The 23,335-nt window shown below is 38.3% G+C and overlaps 1 protein-coding gene across 8 annotated transcripts in view; it reads left to right on the top strand.

Annotated features, from left to right (window-relative positions):
• PCGF5 (polycomb group ring finger 5) overlaps nt 1–23,335 on the top strand; it is a 123,587-nt gene that overhangs the window by 73,492 nt on the left and 26,760 nt on the right. For all 8 annotated transcript variants that reach the window (XR_006194744.1, XM_042909002.1, XM_042909001.1 and 5 more), the window contains exons 4-6: nt 6,315–6,370; nt 6,485–6,544; nt 9,035–9,183. Coding sequence is in view for 7 of the 8 variants with exons in the window: in XM_042909002.1 (XP_042764936.1) it covers nt 6,315–6,370; nt 6,485–6,544; nt 9,035–9,183 (265 nt within the window). In the remaining variant the exon portion in view is untranslated. The remainder of the gene's footprint in view (nt 1–6,314; nt 6,371–6,484; nt 6,545–9,034; nt 9,184–23,335) is intronic.

Genomic DNA, 23,335 nt, shown 5'->3' on the forward strand with positions numbered 1-23,335 from the left:
GTACAAGGAGGACTTGTACTCTCTTTACCCAGGTTAGTCTGTTGTTAACATTTTATCTCATTTGCTTTATCGTGTGCGTGCATGCATGCCTGCTCTGTTTTTTTCTGAATTTGAGAGTAAGTTACATACCTCATGGCCCCTTACCCCTAACTACTTTAGTATGTATTTCCTAAGACTAGAGATATTATGCACACTGCATAACCACAGTGTGCTTACACTGGCATAATATTTTAATCTATCCTCCATATTCCAGTTTTGTCAGTTTATCTAATGATATCCTTTATAGATTTTTTTCCCTCCTATCCCACTAAAATTATTCTACAAAGGAACAACTTTAAAGATGTAAACTCACAGAAATGATAAGAACGAAAACTTCAGTATTCTTGGCACCTCGGGGTAACTCCTGGAACGCAATACATTCTCAGTAAATGCTTGTTGAAAGGATGAGAAGTGATGGGAATTGGAAATGGGAATTGGAAAGTAGATTGATGGTAGTGATGGTCCAGCAGACCCAAGAGAATGAGGTGGCAGGCAGAAGATCTTCACCAAAGGGTACCCTCAGCAGCTTCCACACTAGGAAACATGCAAACCCTCAGTAAAGGAGTTGGGGGGTGGGGGCGGGGTGGGTCTACAGGTGCCTTAGTAAATTCTCATTTATGCCTAAGGCTGGACATATTGCTGCCAGAACATAATCATATTTTGTTAGCAAGAAGAAAGAGGGATGAAGTCTTCTTCAGTAGGTAACATTGTGTCTGTTACACAGGTATCAATTTTTTCTCCTACATACTTTCTCAGGAGGCTGCTGGAGGATGTGCTGGTGCATAAACCAAGGAGGAAGGGAGTCTAACATAGGAGGGAGATGAAGGGGTATGGCAGTTGTGCAGGAGGCCTGGACAAGTCTGTGTCCATGCTGTAGAGTCTGGTAGTCATTAGCCACATGTGGCTGTTGAGCACTTGGGATTTTGCTGGTGCACCTGAGGAAAGGAATTTGAAGTTTTACTTAAATGGAACACTGCAACAGTATGAATACTTTCACATTAAACGGAACCTTATTGTCAAGGAAATTCAGGTTACTAAACAAGCGCATTGTTAAATATTTTAATGCATTAACCTTATTAGAATTACTTTTACACAAAACATGTAAAATACTTTTGTTCTTGTGCCTACTAGAAAATTTAAAATTATTTCTACCGGATACAGAAGGTAGAAGGAAGATGGAGTACTCTATGAGGAATCATTCATTCAAATATTTACTGAATGCCTGCTGTGTTCAGGCACCGTACTAGGTGCTTGACGTCCATTAGTGGGCAAAATAGATTAAGATTTTTGCCCTTGTAGGATTAATATTTTTGTGGGGAGAGACAGACAACAAACTGTATAATAAATAACTTATATGGTATACTAGAAAGTACAAAGGGGAAAAAGGAGGGGGTGCTGCAGGTGAGGGGGATCAGGAGTGTGAAGAGAGGGACAGATTGCAATTTTAATTACAATGGTGAGGATAGGCCTTGTTGAGAAGGTAAGCTTTGAGCAAAGAATTAATGGCCAGGAGGGAGTTAGCCGTGTATAAATCTAGGGAAAGCAGGCCTGTTCCAGATAAAGGGAGAAGCCAGTGCAAAGGACCTCAGTCAGGAGTGCTCCTGAAACTTGTTTGAGGAACAGCAAGGAGACCAGTGTGGCCAGAGAACAGTGAGGGAGGGAGAAGATAGTGGGAGATGAGGGCAGAGAGACAATGGGAGCCTAAGGGCCACGTAGGCCACTGTAAAAAAAGGCCTTTTTTACTTACTTCACGTTATCTTTCACTCTGAGTGAAATGGGGAACCACTGCAAGGTTTTGGTTACAGGATGGACATGATCTGGTTTTGTTTTAAATCATTTTGATGACCATGTTGAGAATACATTGTACATCACAAGGCAAAGGTAGGAGCAGGGAGAGCAGCTAGAAGGCAATTGCAGTGATCCAGGTAAGAGACGGTAGCAGCGGAGGGTGCACGAGAGGGTGCAAGAGGTGGATATAGTTTGAAGGAAGATCCAGGAGGATTTGCTGGTGGATTAGATTTAGAGTACGAGAGGAAGAGCAGACCCTGACCTGAGATTCTGGACCTGAGGAACTGTAATAATGGAGCTGTCACTAACTGGGACAGGGAAGACTAATGATGGAGCAGCTTTGGGGGAGGGGTAGATTGGGAGTCTGGTTTGGGACATGTTGAGTTAATCATTTCAGAGAAGAAAGCAAGTTGGCAGGTGGAAATACGAATCTATGATTCAAGGGAAAGGTCTGGCTGGAGATAAATATTTGATAGTCTTCAGCATATAGAAGGTATTTAAACTGTGAGACAGGATGAGATCACCTGAGGGAATATAGATAGTGAAGAGTGGAGGACCAAGGATTGAGTCTTGGAGCAAACCAAGAGATCAGAGAGAGGAGGAGGAACCAGCAAAGGAAACTGGAAAGGTTCAGCCATTGACATAGAAGGAAAATCCAGGAGTGTGGCTTGGAAGCCAAGTGCAGAATGTATATCCAAGAAGAGGGAACGATCAGCTGTGTCAGATGTTGTTCCTGGGGCCAAGTAAGGTGAAGACAGAATTGATGCTCAGATTTCACAACATGGAGGTCATCAGCCTTGACAAGAGCACTTCCAGTATTGCCATGATGCAAAAACCTAACTGGATTGCTTCAAGAGAGAAAGGGAGAAAGAATAATTAGACACAGTGAATATGGACAACTGTTCCAAAGTTTTGCCACAAATAGGAGGAAAGAATGGGACAGTAGCTGTTAGGGGAAATACAGTCGAGAAGGTTTCTGTTTGATTTGATACAGGAGAAAAGATGGCATGTTTGAAGGGAATGGTCCAATAGACAGCAGAAAGTTAATGTAGGAGAGTAGGGTGGAGGGGGGACTGGTGAAACAATGTTCTTGGATAGATGAGAGGGAATGGAATCTCCTAGTATAAGAGAGGAGACAGATTTTATATAGGAGCACTGACAGGTCATGTGTAGCAACAGGCAGGAGGGCGGAGTATATGTGGGTACAGACACTGTAGGTAGATACGGCAGTCAGAGTCTGTGGAGGTTTCTCATTGAGGAGGAAATGTTTATCGGCCAAGAGGAAGGATGGAGAGGGGGGGTGTAATGGTTTGAGGAGAGAAAAAACGGTGAATCCAGGAAAGTGAGAGAATAAGTTGACTAGGGAAGGGAAGTAGGATTCCTAACAACTTTAAAAGAACATTTGGATTGTAGTTATGAATTTGTAGGGGTGTGGTTGTGTTTTTTTCCAGCCACGGATGCAGGCACAGAGTTGATGGATAGTTGGATTTAGCCAGTGTTGTGGTTGTACTAAATAATTTTGAGCAAGTGAGAGAGGGACAGACAGGGAAATCAAAGGTACATGCAAAGGTGTGGTTTTAATGACTGATAGGAGGACAGAGGGCATCAATTTGATGAGGGATGTCTCAGGGGAACAGAAATGAAACTCGTTGATTCCGGATCTGTTTGTGAACAGTGAGAACAAATTCTTGTAAGAATTTGGGAATAGGTACTTAGAAAATGAAGAAAAGAAAGCAATTACTAGCTTTAGAGAAAGAAAAAAGTTGCATGAGGTGATGTCTATAATCAGAGTACACTGCAAATATTTATATAACCATGTAAACTGGTTATTAAACCAAAAAATAATAATAAGAGTAAATCAGGGAGATGAGAGTAGTTTGGAGGAAAGGGGGCTGGCAAGATGGTAGCAGAGAACCAAATCTTTATTTTCCATAAAAGGAAGTCAAAAGAATCTAGACAGCAGAAAAGGCGTGGCTACCAGAAGAAACAGGTTGGATTTAAAAGTGGCTGCCTCCTCAGTTGTGAGCATCAGAAATGGAAGGGTGGCTCATCAAAATGTTGTATTTTAATATAAGTTTTATGGGGAAGTTTTATTTGGAAATTGTATGTGTATGTGTGTATATATGTGTGTGTGTGTACATACATGTATAATGTGTATAATTGTGTATATATGTATATATACACATAGGTATATGTATATATAATAGATGTGTATATATACAATTATGTGTATATTTACCCATGTATATAGTACTCTGATAAAAAAAATCAAGAAAAATACTGCTTCTCAAGTACTATTTCTATTAAATAGTCTGGGAAAACTTTGTGAACAAGTTAGTATTTGAGTTAAGTTTTGAAGAATAAGGTGACATTGGTTGGGTTGGAGAGCAAGAAAAGAGTGTATGAGCCAGGATGAAGAGCATGAGGGAGAAAACAGATGGGAATTGACAAGACATTCTTAGGGATAGTTAAGTAAGCCAGTTGGCTAGAGAAGAGAGACAGTAAGAGAGTAACACCAGTTACGATTTGTGGGTTGGATTCAAGTTAGATAAACACTCAAACCAGCTGGTGGGAAGAAATCAGTCCTTGAGCAGGCAGATAATGGTCAAGTGACTGCTTAAGGAAAATTCACTAAGAGTATGTCAACTTAAAGAGAAGTAGTTATGTGCTGTCTTCTAAGTAGGGTGGTGACTGACAGTGGGAGCATGGGAGGTATGGAAAGACCAGGTGGGAGAGACATGGAGAAGGTGCAGCCAGTGGGGCTTGGTGAGTCAATGTACGCATTGTGAGGGGGGTGGGGGAAGGCTTAGATAATTCTTGCATTTTGAGCCTGTTTGGGAGAGCTATAGTATCATTTCTAAATTTCATTTTTAAAAAGTAAGACAATGAGAGAGGTATTCAGTATTTTGTTGAGGGATAGATGAGACAGTCTTGACACTGATGAGCAAAAGGAGGTGTTTGAGATATTCAACATCAGTTCGAAAAATGGAACTTGAGCTCAGCAGAGAAGTGTAATGGATATGCATCTATGTTTGTGTATACACATGCACACACGTGCACATACAATCTGCCTGGATGTTAGCTTTCAACCACAGAGTGGATGTGATAGTCAGGGCCCTGTAGAAGAGGTCAAGAGTGCACAGCAATGAAGAATAGTCAAATTGCGAGGTAGTCGGGAAAAGAAAGTACTTAGGGACAAAGAGAAGTAGAGAGAAAAAAGGAAAACCAGGAGGGGGAATTTTCAAGGAGGCAGTATCTGGCAACAGTATCAAGCTGCAATATAAGAGAGAAATGACTTTTAAAAACCATTTTAAAACTTTAAACTGTAATTCTAAAACAAGAATTTAAACCTGTGCACTATGGAAGCTATGGATGATTCCAGGAGTCCAGGAGAGTAAAAGAAACAAAACACAGAGTATGGGGCAGAACTAACATCGATTATGCTTTCAGACTTTTCCAGTTAGAAGAAAATATTGAGAAACTGCCAACAGCTTGAAAAGACAGTAGATTAAGCAAAGGTTTGGGGGTTTTGAGATGTGAGAAGATTGTCCATATTTGTATCCTAGAAGAGCGATGCTGCTGAGCAGGGTGTGGGGGTGGGGAGCAGAGGGGCTGTTGGAGCAGGGGGAGAGTGAAGAAACAGTCATAGAAAGGAGGCATTTCACTCTTACATGGCAGGAAAAGGAAACAGGAAAAATGTCAAGATAAGTGTTTACATGTATTATCTAGGAAGACAGAGTGACTAAAAGGTCTAAGTTGCTCAGAAGAAAGGAATGGACATCATTTCCATTACAGCAAAGAGCCAGAATTGTGGTAGAGAGTTTGAGAACAGGTGTATCAGCTATTGCTGCATAACAAACGAGCCTTAAATTTAATGCCTAAAGCAGTAATAAAAGCGTTTGTTATTCCTCACAGTCCTGTGTGGTTCATAGATCTAGGTGGTTCTTCTGGTCTTGGCTGGACTCACTCAGAAGACCACAGTGAATGAATGAGTCAAAAGTGGTCTCATCAGGGCAGCTTGGCTCGTACGTGGTGTCCTGTCCTCCTGACTTGTTCTCATGATGGCAGGATTCTGAGAGAGAGAGCGCACGGAGCACAGGAGGCCTCTTTGGCTCAGAACCCAGCACAGTGTCATTTGGGCCACATTCCGTTGGCCTAAGCACGTTTCAAGGCTAGCCCATATAGATTGTTGAGATGGGGAAATAGATGCCATCCTTTAATCAAGGGAGGGATTTCAGAGTCCTGATCAGAGAGTGGAGATGTAGAGAGCTGGGGACTCTGGGACCATTTTTGTCATGGATCTGACACTGTGGGAAAGGCTGGAAATGGGTGCACTCTAAATGCAGAGGAGTTTGGTATAGTGGATGTGCTAAAATTGTGTATGTTCTGAATTTTGCAATACGTGTAAGATACAGATCTCAAACTCTTTACATATTGGATTTTGATATCTTCATTGTTAGTATATTCTCTTTTTTCCTCTTTGGAAGGTTGGATAATACATTAGAGGAAATTATATTTAAGCTGGTCCCTGGACTGCGAGAACGTAAGTTGCTTTTTGGCTTCTTGCAGATTTTTGTGTTCTGTGAAGTCAGCATTTCTATTAAAGATTTTGTGATTGTTTCTGTTATTCTTATACTTTTTTTTTCTTTTAAATTAGAAGAACTTGAGCGTGAATCTGAATTTTGGAAGAAAAATAAGCCTCAAGAAAATGGACAAGGTGACTTTTTCTTTTTTCTCTGGTACAATCTCTCAAATCGGTTAGCTTTATGTAGCTTTGGTGAACTAATATCTCTTCAAGCTCAAATTTATCCTGTACAAAATTCATGTACCCCTTTATTTACATTGTGAACCTTTTACATAAAATCATGAGATGTTATATACATATATGTAAATCTGGAGTTATGGCAGTTGAAGGTAATTGGAAATAGAGGAAATTGGACTTTGGGAAGAGAAAAGGGAGTTAAGACTAAAAACTGACTACTGATTATAGCAATATTTGCTGGAGAGCTGAAGGAAACTCTAATAGCCATAGTCTGCAGCTAAACACGGAGGGGTTTTCTGTTTTATTTATTTTAGTTTATGTGTTTATTTTAGTAAGAGAAGGAACCAAGATGTGGCTGAGTGCCAAAATAGGGGGTCTTTCTATGCTCTGATAATCTGGAATTAAGTTTTTATAGGTGGAACTCAGATGATACAGATTTGTATATTTGGGGATTTAAAAAATATTTCTAGTCGCTTATGGGGATTTTCTCCATCACTTATGCTGAGTGTCCAAATTTCTCTTTTGGATCCCAGGAGACTCAGCCATCAGTAATTTTTAATAATGTCAGCAAAATAGCAAACATTACTGGGCAGAGAAAAGGCTTTTAGTATGTATAATTCACACAAAGGGGGGGAAAAAAAGTACACCATACCTGAAATTAGAAGGAACTAGATCCTTTCCCATTGTTTTCTAATATGATATTTATTTCAGGAGAGCCTGAATACCACTAAAATCTTTTAAGGATGTATGTTTTTATAGGCTCATTGTGAGCTCAGTCTCTTACCCTTGGTTTTCCCTTAAGATCATAGGATTGTCAATTATACATCATTAGTATGGGTGAGGAAATGCTCTCTTTCTCTTTTCATCTGTAAACTGAGGATCATGGTTTTATTAACTGTTCAAGGCTGGCTTCCAAAGCAGGGGAGGTTTGAGAATAGCTTTCAATGACTGGAATAAGATAGTAAGGGCTTATTATCTATAACAACAAAATGGGCAAAGAAGCCAAATCAGACAAAAAAAAAAAAAAAAAGACTTTGCTAAAGGCTTTGTTTTACCAAGTGTACATTGCAGTTTAGACAGTAGTGCTCTAATAAAAGTGCAAATAATTTAAAGTTGACTAAATGTTCCAATTTTTGACTGTCTTTTCAAGAGGGCAGGAACCCAAGGGACTGTTATCAGAAGCTTTTACGTAGTAGGTTTAGTCGATGACTCTGTATCTTACAAGACTCACAAAGGACCACAGCCTCCTGTGTGTGGACCTCCCTTTACCCATCTCTCTCTCTTTTTAAAGTATTTTACAATGTTTGCTCTTAGTTTGGGTAGAGAATTTGGATCTTTTCTTGGAGCCTGGGAGGTCGGTTCATAAAAACCCACCCTGTCTACTTGGGCTCCATATAAATATGTAGAAGAAAGAATGCAGAAGAAAGAGAACCCACCTGCCCTTTATGATATAACTGTGATGCTGTTACTAGTCATTAAAGAGGAGCTTTTTTTTTAGTCATTTTTTCTGTCATTTTTTCTTTCTGGGACTTTGTATACTGTAATGCTTAACTGGCTAGCTCTTTCAGGTTTCAGCTTAGAGATAGTTTATCTGGAAATCTTCCCTGAATCTCTGCTTCACCCCAAAGTTTGGATTTATTACCTCTCTTGCATGTTTCCACATAGTCTGTTTTTACCTCTTCCATCAAAGTCCTTATCATATTTCTCCCATCTGTCTGTTTTCCTTACTTGCCTGTATCTCTTCCTGTACCCTGACCACTATGAGGGTGAGGATGATAACACTCTAGTTTCAATATTCCCTCAAGCCTAGCACAATGCATATCCACCACAGAGTTAAAGGGACTCTGTAAATAAGGGAGTCAGCACATGGAGTTGCAATGTAGGCTGCAGGTATTTCATAGGCTAAATACACTTGTCTGTAACACGACGTATGCTATCCAGACTTCCCTAATGGATTGTTAATGTTACACAGCTACATACATGTTTCAAAAGCTAACTCATTCTACTCATTTCACTAACTGATTTTATGACTGTTTAATAATTTGAAATGTTGAGAACTCAAAGAATATTTTATATTTTGAAAAGAGTACTTAGTTTCAAATTTGAATGTATATAGAAGTTGGAATATTTTTTCTAAGTGATCTAATCACCAATTGCGATCATCTTTGTGGCCAGATATAGCTAGTCCTGAATCTTTCATTTGGATGTCCCCAGTAAGTCTAGAAATTTTAAGCCATGTCAGTGAGTCACTGATGGCTTTTTAAAAATATCTCCATTGTTGAATTGGTTGGAACATTTTAAAGATATTACAATTTTTAGTTATTCTTCAATCAAAAACTAAGAAATGTCTTTTAAACATTTTTGTTTTGATGATGAATATACTGTTGCTTAACTTTAAAATCAACTTTGAGTTCCATCTAACTTAGTTTTGTTTAAATTATGCAGATGATACTTCAAAAGTTGACAAACCTAAAGTAGATGAAGAAGGTGATGAAAATCAAGATGATAAAGACTATCACAGAAGTGACCCACAAATTGCTATATGTCTAGATTGTTTACGAAATAATGGACAGTCAGGAGACAATGTAGTAAAGGTGAGTGGATGAGCAAAGTTATATTTTTTAGTAATCATTTCATAGTAAACCTTTGATAATTTGTTGATGAATTTAGCTGGTGTTTGCTTTCAAAATTTTTGTTAACATTATCAAGTAGAATGTCATTCTCTCACAGTCTCGTAGCTACAAGGGACGACACGGTTGCTTACTCCAGGCGCCTGATTTCCAGCCTTCACAACTGAACAGTCCTGGGCCAATGCCACCACCTAGTGGCTAATTTCAAGAATCACGCCTCTTTTCTCTGTTACCTCCTTTTATACTTTTGTTGGGAGTTCATATACATTGTTTCTCCCTTCTTATGTGTAGTAACCAATTCAGACTCCCATCATTACATCATGGGCACTGCCTCCAACTCTTTCATTCATACCCTCTTCATTTTCCTATTTTTCTGTTTTTATTTGCAATTCAAAAAGCTATCCATGACATGACTAATACATTTCATACATAATATAATTAGTTTTGAAGTAAAATTGGGTGTCATAAAGTGCCTACGAACTTTTAAAGTTCCTGAAGTCTCCCAGACATTTCCTGTAGAATCTCTGTTTCTAATTCTGTTTCTCCCTGTATTTTCTAATTCAAACTTTTTTAAAAAAAATGTATATACTGAAGAGTTTAAAACACCCTATTCAGTTTTATTTATTTTCTTTGGTCTTTACATGGTATTGTTTAAATATTGTTTTCTGCTTTTTTATTGCAAGGCACTTCCCTTTTCATTATAAATGTTCACTACTTTAGCTCTTAAATATATTTTTGTCCATTTGTCCTAGCAAATATCAGTGATTGAGAATATTGTTTCTCTCTTTATACTCCATATTTTATTCAAATACCTATCTGTATTCATTGTTTCTTGTTTTCTTTTACTTACTTGCTCTGTTTAAATCTGTAGGTGAGTGGGTTAGATTCTTCACTAATACATTTAATGATATTTTCCTATTAGGAAATTAAAAACAAATAATTTTCAACTCAGATTAAGTTTTCCTAGCATCTTACAACAGAGAGTATGTAGGAGCAAGGGGATTCAGTGAAGATATAAGTGATAAGAAAAAAAATGTTTCACTCAGGGAACTTTAGTTAGGACCTACGCGTGCAGCCAAACAGTTATAATAAAATAATGGGTTTAGATAAGAGGGGCTGGTTGGACAAGGCATGTAATCAACAGCAGCAGTCTTTAGAGAAGTGGTTACCAGACCTATTTATCCTTCCAGGCTTCTCTGTTGTTTCTTATGTCCTGGTGCAGCACTCCTTGCTTTTCGTAAGTCTTTTTAATAACCTTACATTTCTCTCTTATTGCCAATCATTTCTGTAATCCTCTTTTTAAGAGATTCTTCTTAATAGCGATTGTGATCATCCTTTAGCTGTCTGACACGAGTTACTGTCTTGTAATGAAAATTAAATCAGTAGAAAAGCTGAATATCTTTTCATAAATAAATGTGAAGTCTACTTCCTGTAGGATTTCTAGTATGAAAGTTATAAAGCACTGCATTTTAGAGATTCATCTGAAAAATTACCCCTTGCCTTGATACTCTCTTTTGACAACTTTGACACTCTGCCGTTCCAGTTGACCCTCTATCCATTCACTCTTTCCTTTTTAGAGTTTTGTTCATCCTTGTGCCTTCTATACATAAAACAGCTTTCACAGCTTTTATGACTTCTGCTTTGCTACCCTGATTCCCACCTTCCTCTCTGGCCCTTCCTCCACTGTCTCCACTTCTTCCAGTCTTCTACTTGATATATGTGAGTATCTCCTAATACTAGTCTTCCACTCAATTATCCTTTCTCTGGATTTATCCTAGGAGTTCAGTACGATTCTCTGTGGCTTCAACTCTACAGAGAACTTTTAAATCCCCATTTCCAACTCTGTTATCCCTCCCATGTTGAAGTATTAAGTCTCTGACTATTAAATATCCCGGTTGAAAGTTTCACTAACACCTGAAACTTAGTATGTTTAAAGACAGATTCATTATACTTTCACCTAACTTTACTCCAAACGTTCTACTTCAGTTAGGACTGCCATCTTTTTCCTAGTCCTACAAGTTCAAAACCTTGGAGTCATCTCTCACTTTTTACTGTCTCCCTTCAACAAGCCGTAAGTCCTGAAAACTTTGCCTCATCTAGTGCTGCTCACCTTTTTCCTAGATTTTTTTAAACAATCTTATCATCCAGGGCTGAGGCTATAGCCTGAAGGTGTGGGCCAGAGTCATGGCCAATATTAGGGTCAGATAGAAAATATTTTAGGCTCTGTGGAACTCCCAACAAAGATACAAAAGGAGAGATGACATACGTTCTCTTTTGCAACTTTTCAGCTTACTTATTGTAGCACTACAGCAGCCTTCGACCATAGTGAATGAACTGGCATGATTGTGTTCCAATAAAACCTTACCTACAAAAATAGGTAATTTTGGCTTGAAGTCTGTGGCCGTCGTTTGCCACCTTCCAGCCTACAGAATCAAGTCTCACTTATGTTAGCATTCAGGGCCTTCCACTAACTAAACCCCATCTTGATAAGTTTATCTCCCATTATACTTATGAGTGAACCCTCGTCTCAAGACAAATGATTATTGCCATATATCTGACAAAGGATTTGCATCCAGAATACATAAAGGCTCGTATTAAGAATATTTAAAACCCTCTCAAACTGAGAAACACTTCCTTTTCTGGCACGTTCTTGCCTCATTTCACCACTTTGCTATGTTTCTGTCAAGACCCAAGCAGAGACCTCCTTCTTGTGATGCAGTTTTCAACCCTACTCAATCCCTTCTCTGAGATTCTGTAGGATTTGCATTTATAACTCAGGTTGTTATTTATCCAGTCAGCATTTATTGTGTTCCTGAAGTTTTCAGGTACTGATACTTTTATCTTTTGAGTATATGTCTTGTCCTTCAGACTAGATTGTAAACCCCTTAAAGGCAAAGAAACCCTGTCTGTGTTTCTTGATAGCCTTCTCAGCCACCTCACTTCTGTGGAGTAGGCTGTGCTTTTCAAATGTGGGGGTGATGTAGTTGCACATACAGTTGATATAGTATACCTGCTGTTTTTGTAATCCCAAAAATCAAAGTCGGGAGCAGGAAGACTGTGAAAATAGTAGAGTGAGGACCTTCAAAAATTCACTCCTCCATAAAAGCAGTGAAAAAACTGCCAAAAAAAAAAAAAAAAAAAAAAAGAAAGAAAAGAAATTACCTCTCAAAAGCTTGCAGAAGCCCATGGAGCATTTAATCAAGAAAACGGTGTGAACAGTGAGTTTTGTGGCATTTTAACTTGCCTTAGTCCAATCCCCTGCTCTCCAGCTCAGGAGTAGCCTTGAAAAAGAAGAGCCCACTTTTCCACTGCAACCTCTCAGGCACCAAAGGGACAAAACAAAGGTGGAGCTCTTTCAAAGCCGAATTACCAAATAATTATCACTATTTGACCAGACTGGTGGTTCCTCGAATACCCCACTTACAAGGCTGTCCATATTAGACCTGATACGGAGCTTGCCCAGTAGAAAACACCTCTGTGGTCTGGGAAGGGTGGAGCATTTTTCAGAACCAATTACAAATACTTTAACTTCATGGCTGTCTGAGGTATAGCTAACATTTGGGGCAAACCATAGACAACCAAAAAGCTTAAAAGAAAAAGCTGGTGAATAAGAGGTCCATAGATATCAAAGTCTATAGGGACTTTGAAAAGCTCTAACAATCTACAATTTTAAGCATGTAGATAGGACTGTGTACATGCTCAAGAAAGACCTAAGTAGGCCTTAAGCTCTCACCTCTGGCTGATCTTGAGGCTCTGTACAGAGTCAGGATGTGAAAGACTAAGGCAGAATTGTCAACAGCCTGGTTGAATGTTGAAGGTGTGCCCTCAAACAGTCGATTAGCAAAGATTGGGAGATTTATTGGTTCCAAGTGTATAAGGAAATCTCTGTTCAATCACTAGCCAGCCGTGAAGTGGAAACTTAAGTGGGTACATACTGTAAAGAATACCAGCTTCACAGAATTAGTTTAGGAAAGTCACTAAACAAAGAGAAACAGCAAGATACAGACACAGTAACAAACCCTAAGAGGCAGGTGGGAACCTGATTCCATTGTTGCCACATTATATTACTTTAAACATCAAGTTTTCAACAAAAAATTACGAGATGAATAGAAATAAAGCACAACTCATATACAGGGCAAAAAAAAAAGTAGTCAATTAAAACTGTCCCTGAAGGGGCGCCTGGGTGGCTCAGTCACTTGAGCATCCGACTCTTGATTTTGGCTCAGATCATGAGCCTAGTGTCCATGGGATCAAGCCCTGCATCAGGCTCCATGCTGAGTGTAGAGTCAGTCTGTCTGTCTGTCTCTCTCTCTCTTTCTCTTCCTTCCTTCCTTCCTTCCTTCCTTCCTTCCTTCCTTCCTTCCTTCCTTCATCTCCCCTCCACCCCTGACCCTTTCCCCCATTCACACACTTACTCTAAATTAAAAAAAAAAAAAAATCTGCCCCTGGAGAAGTCCAGACATTGGACTTATTACTAGATATAGATTTTAAGTAATCCATTTTAAATGTGTACATAGAACTAAAAGAAACCATCTGTAAACATTTAAATGAAAGTGTAAGAGCAGAGCAAAGCTGAGGGCCAAACGGGATCTTGAGCTTGCCACGTCCCAGAGACACACCAAGACAGCTACTACGTCGATTGTAACTAACTCTAAAACTGACTTCAAGACTGGCAGAACAGATCTTCCATAGCTAGTCATAGAAAGAAGGCTACATCAAAAAGGGTAAAAGGAGTGAAGATTTTGTTGGGAACCATGCTAACCACAGACAAGAGGGATATCACAAGCACAGAGGAGCAAGGGGATTAGACCCCTAATGAGTCACCCCAGCCCTGGGGATGCACACTGGGAAGATGAGTCCCTATAATGCCTTTGAAAATAAGTGGGGCTTAACCCTAGGAGAGCCAGAGGGTGATAGGAAACCAAGTCCCCACACTTAGTGTGTTGGCTCTCTAAATAACGTGCCCTGAGACACAGCACAGCACACAGCATTTTGAAAAGTATTTGAGGTATACACGAAGGATATTTATTGACTAATCTTAGGATCTGTACCAGAAGGGGAGGGACCTGCAGAAGATTTCTCTGGGAACAAAACTGCTTGCAGGTGCCATATTTCTTGCCCTCTCCCAGCCTAGGCAGCTGGACACCTACAGAAGCCAGTTCTGACACTCTACATCTACCTTGCTAGCACCACAAGACGCACCCCAGGATTCCCCTGCAGATTTGCCCCACCCGACACATTCAGTTCTGCAGACATCCCTCCAAAGTGGCACTTGCCCTGCCGTGCCCAATAGGCAACCCCAGCCAGGACTGGCACCACTCCAAAGTGACTCCTGCTCTGGAGAGGGGGACATTTAACCCCACAAACCACACACCCTTAGTTTCTACAGCCAGGCTTTTTAGCTGGCTACCAAGGGAGCAAGCCCTGCCTGTCAGTGCACCTGCAGCTGATGCAGAAACTAATTGCAGATGGCTAAGCTCAGTACCAGCCCCACCCACCAGTGAGCCCATGGCAGCTGCAGCCAAGCCTCTGAGTTGGCCATGCAAGAATCAAGCCCTGCCCATCATTGCACATTTCCCTGCAGCTAAGTGAAGACAACTAGCCTGTGTGCTGACTCCACCCACCAGCAAGCCCATGACAGCTTCAGACAGACCTCTTAACAGCATGGGGAACAAACCCTGCACAGTGTGCCCACGGCAAGTGAAGTGGGTCATTGTGGTCAGCTAGGCTGAAGACCGGCTTCACTCACAAGCATGTCCACAGCAATCACAGCTCAGCCACAACAGGAAGGTGCACACAGCCCACACAGGGACACCCCTGGAGCACCTTATTCTATTGTGCTACAGGGCACCACAGAACCTCTTCTACACAGGACCACTTATTTCAAGACCAGGAGGTATAGCTGACTTGGCTAATACATAGAAGCAGAGAGTTAGACAAAATGAGGAGACAGAGGAATATGTCCCAAATGGAAAAAAAAAAAAAAAAAAAATCACAGAAGAGCTAAATGAAATGGAGATAAGAAACATCCCTGATAAAGAGTTCAAAATAATGGTCATAAAGTTTCTCATAAGACTTGAGAAAAGAGTGGAGGAACTCACTGAGAAATTTTTAACAAAGAGGTAGATATAAAAAAGAACTAGTTAGAGCTAAGCATATGGGAACTGAAATGAAGAATACATTTGAGAGAATCAACAGCAGATTAGAGGCTGCAGAAGAATGGATCAGCAATCTGAAAGGGTAATAGAAAGCAACCAAGCTGAAACACAAAAAGAAAAAAATGATAAAAAATAAAAATTAAGGTTAAGGGAAATTTGCCACATCATCAAGTATAAAAACATTCATGTTATAGCGATTCCAGAAGTAGAAGAGAGAAGAGGGCAGAAAACTTATTTGAAGAAATAATTGCTGAAAACTTTCCTAATCCGGGGAAGGAAATAGACATCCACATCCAGGAATTACAGAGAGTCCCTCACAAGGTGAACCCAAGGAAGTCCACATGACAACAGGTAATAATTAAAATGGCAAAAAGTAATGACAAAGAATCTTACAAGTAGTGAAAAAACTGAGTTACATACAAGGGAAACCCTTTAAGAACATCAGCTGATTTTTCAACAGAAATTTTGCAGTCCAGAAGGGAGTGGCATGATATATTCAAAGTGCTAAAGGAAAAAACATAAAACCTACAGCCAAGAATACTCTACCTGGAAAATTTGTCTTTCGGAAATGAGGGAGAGATAAGAGTTTCTCAGACAAAAAAGTTAAAAGATTTAATCACCACTAAACTAACCTTGTAAGAAACACTACATGAAACTCTTTAAGTAGAAAAAAAAGGCCATAACTAGAAATAAGAAAAGTATGAAAGCAGGGGGAACCTGTATTGCTTTACACAAAGTAGTAAAATCAGTTCTATCTACAAAAATTAGTCAAGGGATACATAAAATAGAAAGGTGTAAAATACATAAAATGTGGAGGAAGGAGTAAAAATTTAATGCTTTTAGAATGTGTTTAAACTTAAGAGATCATCAAGCTCATCCAAGCTGTGCTGTACACATAGGATGTTATATATGAGCCAAATGTAACCACAAATCAAAAACCTATAATAGATACACAGAAAAAAAATAAAGAGCAAAGAATCTAAGCAGAACGCTAAAGAAAGCCATCAAACCGCAAGAGAGCAGAAGAAAAAGAAAGGAACAGAGAAGAAATATAAAACAACCAGAAAACAATTAACAAAATGGAAATAAGTATATACCTATTGATTACTTTAAATGTAAATGGACTAAATGCTTCAGTCAAAAGATGTAGGGTGACTGAATGGATTTTTAAAAATGACCCATCTATATGGTACCTATAAGAGACACACACTTCAGACCAAAGTGTAGGGGGAGAAAGAGATGTTCTGTGCAAATGGAAGCAAGGAAAAGAAAAGGGCAGGATAGCAATACTTTTATTGGACAAAATAGACTTTAAAACAAAGACTGTAGCAAGAGACAAAGAAGGGCACCATAATGATAAAGGGATCAAGCCAATAAAAGTATTTACAATTATAACTATCTATGCACCGAACATAGGAGAACCTAAATACATAAAGCAAATATTAACATACATAAAGGGAGAAATTGAAAATAATGCAATAATAGCAGGGTACTTTAACATCACACTTAACATAGATCATCCAGACATAAAATCAACAAGGAAACAATGGTTTTGAATAACACATCAGACCAGATATATATAGAACTTAACAGATTTAAGTATGGACCTAACAAACATACACACAGTAGTCCTTCCAAAAATAGAATACACATTCTTTTGAAGTGCACATGGAACATTATTTTTTTTTTTTAACGTTTATTTATTTTTGAGAGACAGAGCACTAAGTGGGGGAGGGGCAGAGAGCAAGGGAGACACAGAATCTGAAGCAGGCCTCGGGCTCTGAGCTGTCAGCACAGAGCCTGATGGCGGCGCTCAAACCCACAAACCGTGAGATCATGACCTGAGCTGAAGTCAGACGCTTAACTGACTGAGCCACCCAGGCACCCCATGCACATGGAACATTCTTTAGGACAGACTGCATATTAGGCCACAAAACAAGTCTTGATAAACTTAAGACTAAAATCATACCAAGCATCTTTCTCAATCATAATGGTATGAAACTATCTTTCATAACTCTTCTATAGTTTTCAGAGTACAGATCTTTTGTCTCTTTAGAAAGGTTTATTCCTAGGTATCTTATTGTTTTAGGTACAACTGTAAATGGGATTGATTCCTTGATTTCTTTTTCTGCTCCTTCATTATTGGTGTATAAAAATGCAACAGATTTCTTCCTGATTTTTATCGTGCAACTTTGCTGAATTCATGTGTTCTAGCAATTTTTTTGGTGGAGTCTTTAGGGTTTTCTACATATAGTACCATCCATGTCATTTGTGAATAGTGAAAGTTTGACTTCTTTATTGCCAATTTGTATGCCTTTTATTTCTTTTTATTGTCTGATTGCTGAGGCTAAGACTTCCAGTACTGTATTAAATAGTAATGGTGGGAGTGGACATCTTGTCTTGTTTCTGACCATAGGGGAAAGCTCTCAGTTTTTCCCCATTGAAGATGGTATTAGCTGTGGGTCTTTCATATATGGCCTTTATGATGTTTAGGTATGCTCCATCTATCCCTCCTTTATCGAGGGTTTTTACCAAGAACGGATGCTGTATTTTGACAGATGCTTTGTCTGTATCTATTGACAGGATCATATGGTTCTTACCCTTTCTTTTATTAGTGGGGTGTATCACACTGATTGATTTGCAAATACTGAACCAGCCCTGCAATCCAGGAATAAATCCCACTTGCTCATGGTGAATAATTCTTTTAATGTACTGTTGAATTCAATTTGCTAGGAACTTGTTGAGAATTTTTGCACCCAGCTTCATCAGAGATATTAGCCTGTAATTCTCCTTTTTAGTGAGGTCTGGTTTTGGAATTAATGCTGCCTGGCTTCATAGGAGTTTGGAAACTTTCCTTCCATTTCTATTTTTTTGGAACAGTTTGAGAATAGGTTTAACTCTTTTTAAATATCTGGTAGAATTCCCCAGGGTAGCCATCTGGCCCAGGACTCTTGTTTGTTGGGAGATTTTTGATAACAAATTCAATTTCTTTGCTGTTTATGGGTCTGTTTAAATTTTCTATTTCTTCCTGTTTCAGTTTTGGTAGTTTGTGAGTTTCTAGGAGTTTGTCCATTTCTTCCAGACTGCCTAATTTGTTGGCATATAATTTTTCATATTATTCTCTTATAATTGTTTGTATTTCTGTGGTGTTGGTTGTGATCTCTTTTGTTTGTGATCTCTTTGGGTCCTTTCTCTTTTCTTTTTGGTAAGTCTGGCTAGGGGTTTACCAATTTTGTGAATTCTTTCAAAGAATCAGCTTTTAGTTTCATTCATCTGTTCTACTGGGGTTTTTTTTGTTTGTTTTCTATATTATTTCTGCTCTAATCTTTATTATTTCCCTTCTGCTGGCTTTAGGTTTATTTGCTGTTCCTTTTCTGGCTCCTTTAAGTATAAGGTTAGATTGTATATTTGAGACCTTTCTTGCTTCTTGAAATAGGCCTGAATTGCTATATACTTTCCTCTAGGATTGCCTTTGCTTCATCCCAAAGGGTTTGACTGTCATGTTTTCATTTTCATTTGCTTTCATGTATTTTTCTATTTCTTCATTCATTTCCTGTTTAACCCATTAATTCTTTAGTGGGATGTTCTCTAATCTCCATGTATTTGAGGGATTTCAAAATTTTTTCCTGTGGTTGAATTCAAGTTTCATAGCATTGCGATCTGAAAATATGCATGGTATGATCTCGATCTTTTTGTACCTATTCAGGGCTGATTTGTGACCCAGTATGTGATCTATTCTGGAGAATGTTCCATGTGCATTTGAGAAAAATGTGTATTCTGCTGCTTTAGAATGAAATGTTCTCAATGTATCTGTTAAGTCCATCCAGGCAGGCCAATGTGTCATTCATAGCCATTGTTTCCTTACTGATTTTCTGCTTAGATAATCTGTCCATTGCTGTATGTGAGGTATTAAAGTCCCTTACTATTATTGTATCATTATTGGGTTTCTGGGTGTTTGTCATTAATTGATTTATATACTTTGAAGAGGACATAAAGAAATGGAAAACATTCCATGCTCATGGATTAGAAGAACAAACATTGTTAAAATGTTTATACTACCCAAAGCAATCTATACATTTAATGCAATCCCTATCAAAATACCACCAGTGTTCTTCACAGAGCTAGATCAAACAATCCTAAAATTTGTGTGGAACCGCTTAAGACCCTGAATAGCCAAAACAGTCCTGAAAAAGAAAAACAAAACTTGGAGGCATCATGATCCTGGATTTCAAGCTATATTACAAAGCTGTAGTCATTGAGACAGTATGATACTGGCACAAAAACCAGCACATAGATCAATGAAATGGAATAGAAACCCCAGAAATGGGCCCACAACTATACAGCCAACTCATCTTCAACAAAGCAGGAAAGAACTCCAATGGAAAATAGTCTCTTCAATAAATGGTGTTGGGAAAACTGAACAGCGACATGCAAAAGAATGACTGGACCACTTTCTTATAACATACACAAAAGTAAATTAAAAATGGATGAAAGACCTAAATTTGACAGGAAACCATCAGAATCCTAGAGGAGAACACAGGCAGCAACCTCTTTGACCTTAGCCAGAGCAACTTCTTACTAGACACATCACCAAAGGCAAGGGAAACGAAAGCAAACATGAACCATTGGGACCTCATCAGATAAAAAGCTTCTACACAGTGAAGGAATCAATCAACAAAACTAAAAGGCAGCCTACACAATGGTAGAAGATATTTGCAAACAACGTATCTGATAAAGGGTTGGTATCCAAAATCAATAAAGAACTTATCCAGCTCAACACCCAAAAAACAAACAACCTGGTTAAGAAATAGGCAGAAGACATAAATAGACACTTTTCCAAAGAAGACATCCAGATGGGTAACAGACACATGAAATCTCAACATCACTTATCATCAGGGAAATACAAATCAAAACCACAATGAGATACCACTTCACACCTGTCAGAATGGCTAAAATTAACAACACAAGAAACAACAAGCATTGGCAAGGATGTTGAAGAGGGGGAACCTTCTTGCACTGTTGGTGGGAATGCAAACTGGTGTAGCCATTCTGGAGAACAGTCTGGAGGTTCCTCAAAAAACCAAAAACAGAGCTACCCTACCATCCAGCAATTGCACTATTAGGTATTTACCCAAAGGATACAAAAATACACATTCAAAGGGGTACATGCACCCTAATGTTTATAGCAGCATTATCAACAGCAGCCAAACTATGGAGAGGGCCCAAATGTCCATCAACTGATGAGTGGATAAAGAAGATGTGGTATATATGTACAATGGAATATTACTCAGCCATCAAAAAATGAAATCTTGCCATTTGCAACAACGTGGATAGAGTTAGAATGTATTACGCTAAGCAAAATAAGTCAATCAGAGAAAGACAAATATATGATTTCACTCATGTGGAATTTAAGAAACAAAACAGATGAACAGATGGGAAGGGGGAGGAAAAAAGAGTAGAAAGGGAAACAGACCACAAGAGACTCTTAACAATACAGAACAAACTGAGTTGACGAAGGAGGAAAGTAGGAGATGGGCTAGATCGTTCGATGGGTATTAAGGAGGGCACTTGTGATGAGCACTGGATATTGTATGTAAGTGATGAATCACTGAAATCTACTTCTGACACCCATGTTGCACTGTATATTAAAATATAACTAAAATATGAAAAAAGGACTTCTCAAATTAAAAAAAAAATAAACATAATGGTGTGAAACTAGAAACCAATTACAAGAAAAATACTGAAAAAAAAAAAAAACAAAACAACCAAACACATGGAGGCTAAGCAACATGATACTCAACAACCATTGGGTCATTAAAGAACTTGCAGAGGAAACCAAAAAATACATGGAGACAAATGAAAATGGAAACACAGCTATCCAAAATTATTGGGATGCAGCAAATGTTCTAAGAGGAACATTTATAGGAATACAGGACTATCTCAAGAAACAAGAAAAATCTCAAACAATCTAATTCTATACTTAAAGGAACTAGAAAAAGAACAAAGCCTGATGTTAGCAAAGGAAGGAACTAATAAAGATTAGAGTGGAAGTAAATGAAATAGAGATAAAAAAAAAAAAACTCAGTGAAATCAAGAGCTGTTTCTTTGAAAAGGTAAACAAAATTTGATAAACTTTTAGCTAGACTCATCACGAAAAAAAAGATGAAGACTCAAATATACCAGAAATGAAAAAAGAGAAATAACAACGAACACCACAGAAATACAAAGAATTATAAGAGAATATTATGAAAAATCCTATGCGAACAAATTGGGACAACCTAGAAGAAATGAATAAATTTCTAAAAACATACAGTCTTCCAAAACTGAATCAGGGAAAGGTAAAAAATTTGAACAGACTGGTTAATAGTAACAGAATTGAAAAAACAAAAAAACAAAGGATCAGATAGTTTCAGAGATAAATTCTACCAAACATTTAAATTTTTTTAATAATTTTTTTAATGCTTACTTATTTTTGAGAAATAGAGTGCGAGCGGGGGAGGGGCAAAGAGAGAGGGGGACACAGATTCCAAAGCAGGCTCCAGGCTCCAAGCTGTCAGCACAGAGCCCGACGTGCAGCTCAAACTGAGGAGCTGTGAGATCATGACCTGAGCTGAGGTTGGACACTTAACTGACTGAGCCACCCAGATGCCCCAGATTTTACCTGCATTTAAAGAAGAGTTAATACCTATTCTTCTCAAACTATTACAAAAAATAGAAGAGGAAGGAAATCTTCAAAATTCATTCTATGAGGCCAGCATTACCCTGATACCAAAACCAGAAAAAGACTACAGAAAAAGAAAACTACAGGCCAACATCCCTGATGAGCATAGATTTAAAATTCCTCAATAAAATATTAGCAAGCTGAATTCAATGATACATTAAAAGCATCATTTACCATGATCAAGTGGGATTCCAGGGATTACAGGGTGGATGAATATTGGCAAATCAGTGTTAATATCACATTAACAAGAGGAAGGATGAAAACCACAATTATCTCATTAGATTAAGAAAAACCATTTGACAAAAAATACAACCTTTGTTCACGATAAAAACTCTCAACAACATTGATTTTAGGGAATATACTTCAAAATAATAAAGGCCATATGTGAAAAACCCATACCTAGCATCATATTCAGTGATGAAAAACAGAACTTTTCCTCTGAGATCAGGAACAAGACAAGGATGTCCACTCTCACCACTTTTATTCATCATGTACTAGAAATCCTAGCTGAGCAATCAGACAAGAAAAAGAAATAAAAGGCATCCAAATTGATGGGGAAGAAGTTAAACTCATTAATTGCCGATGAATGATACTATATATGGAAAACCACCAGAAAACTATAGAATACATGAATTCAGTAAAGTTTCATTAAAATTAATATAATATTAATATAAAGAAACCTGTTGCATTTTTATACATGAATAATAAAGTAGCAGAAAGAGAAATTAGGAAAACAATCTCATTGACAGTTGTACCAGAAATAATAAATTATCTAGGGAATTTAAAGAGGTGAAAGACCTATACTCTGAAAACTAGAAGACACTGATGAAAGAAATTGAAGATACCACAAATGTAAAGATATTTTCATGGATTGGAAGAATTAATATTGCTAAAATGTCCATACTACTGAAAGCAATCTACAGATTTAGGTGCAATTCCTATCAAAATACAAATAGCATTTTTCACATAACTGGAACAAATAATCCTAAAATTTGTATGAAACCACAAGATTTTGAATATCCAAAGCAATCTTAAGAATAACCAAGCTGGAGGCACCACGATCCCAGATTTCAGGATCTACTACAAAGCCATGGTAATCAAAACGGTGTCATACTGGCACAAAAACAGACACATAGATCAATGAAACAGAATGGAAAGCCCATACTTACAAGGTCAATTAACCTACAACAAAGGGGACAGAGATGTACAATCAGGAAAAGATCATCTTTTCAATAAA

This window comes from Panthera leo, chromosome D2 (assembly GCF_018350215.1).
Source record: "Panthera leo isolate Ple1 chromosome D2, P.leo_Ple1_pat1.1, whole genome shotgun sequence".
NCBI lineage: Eukaryota > Metazoa > Chordata > Mammalia > Carnivora > Felidae > Panthera > Panthera leo.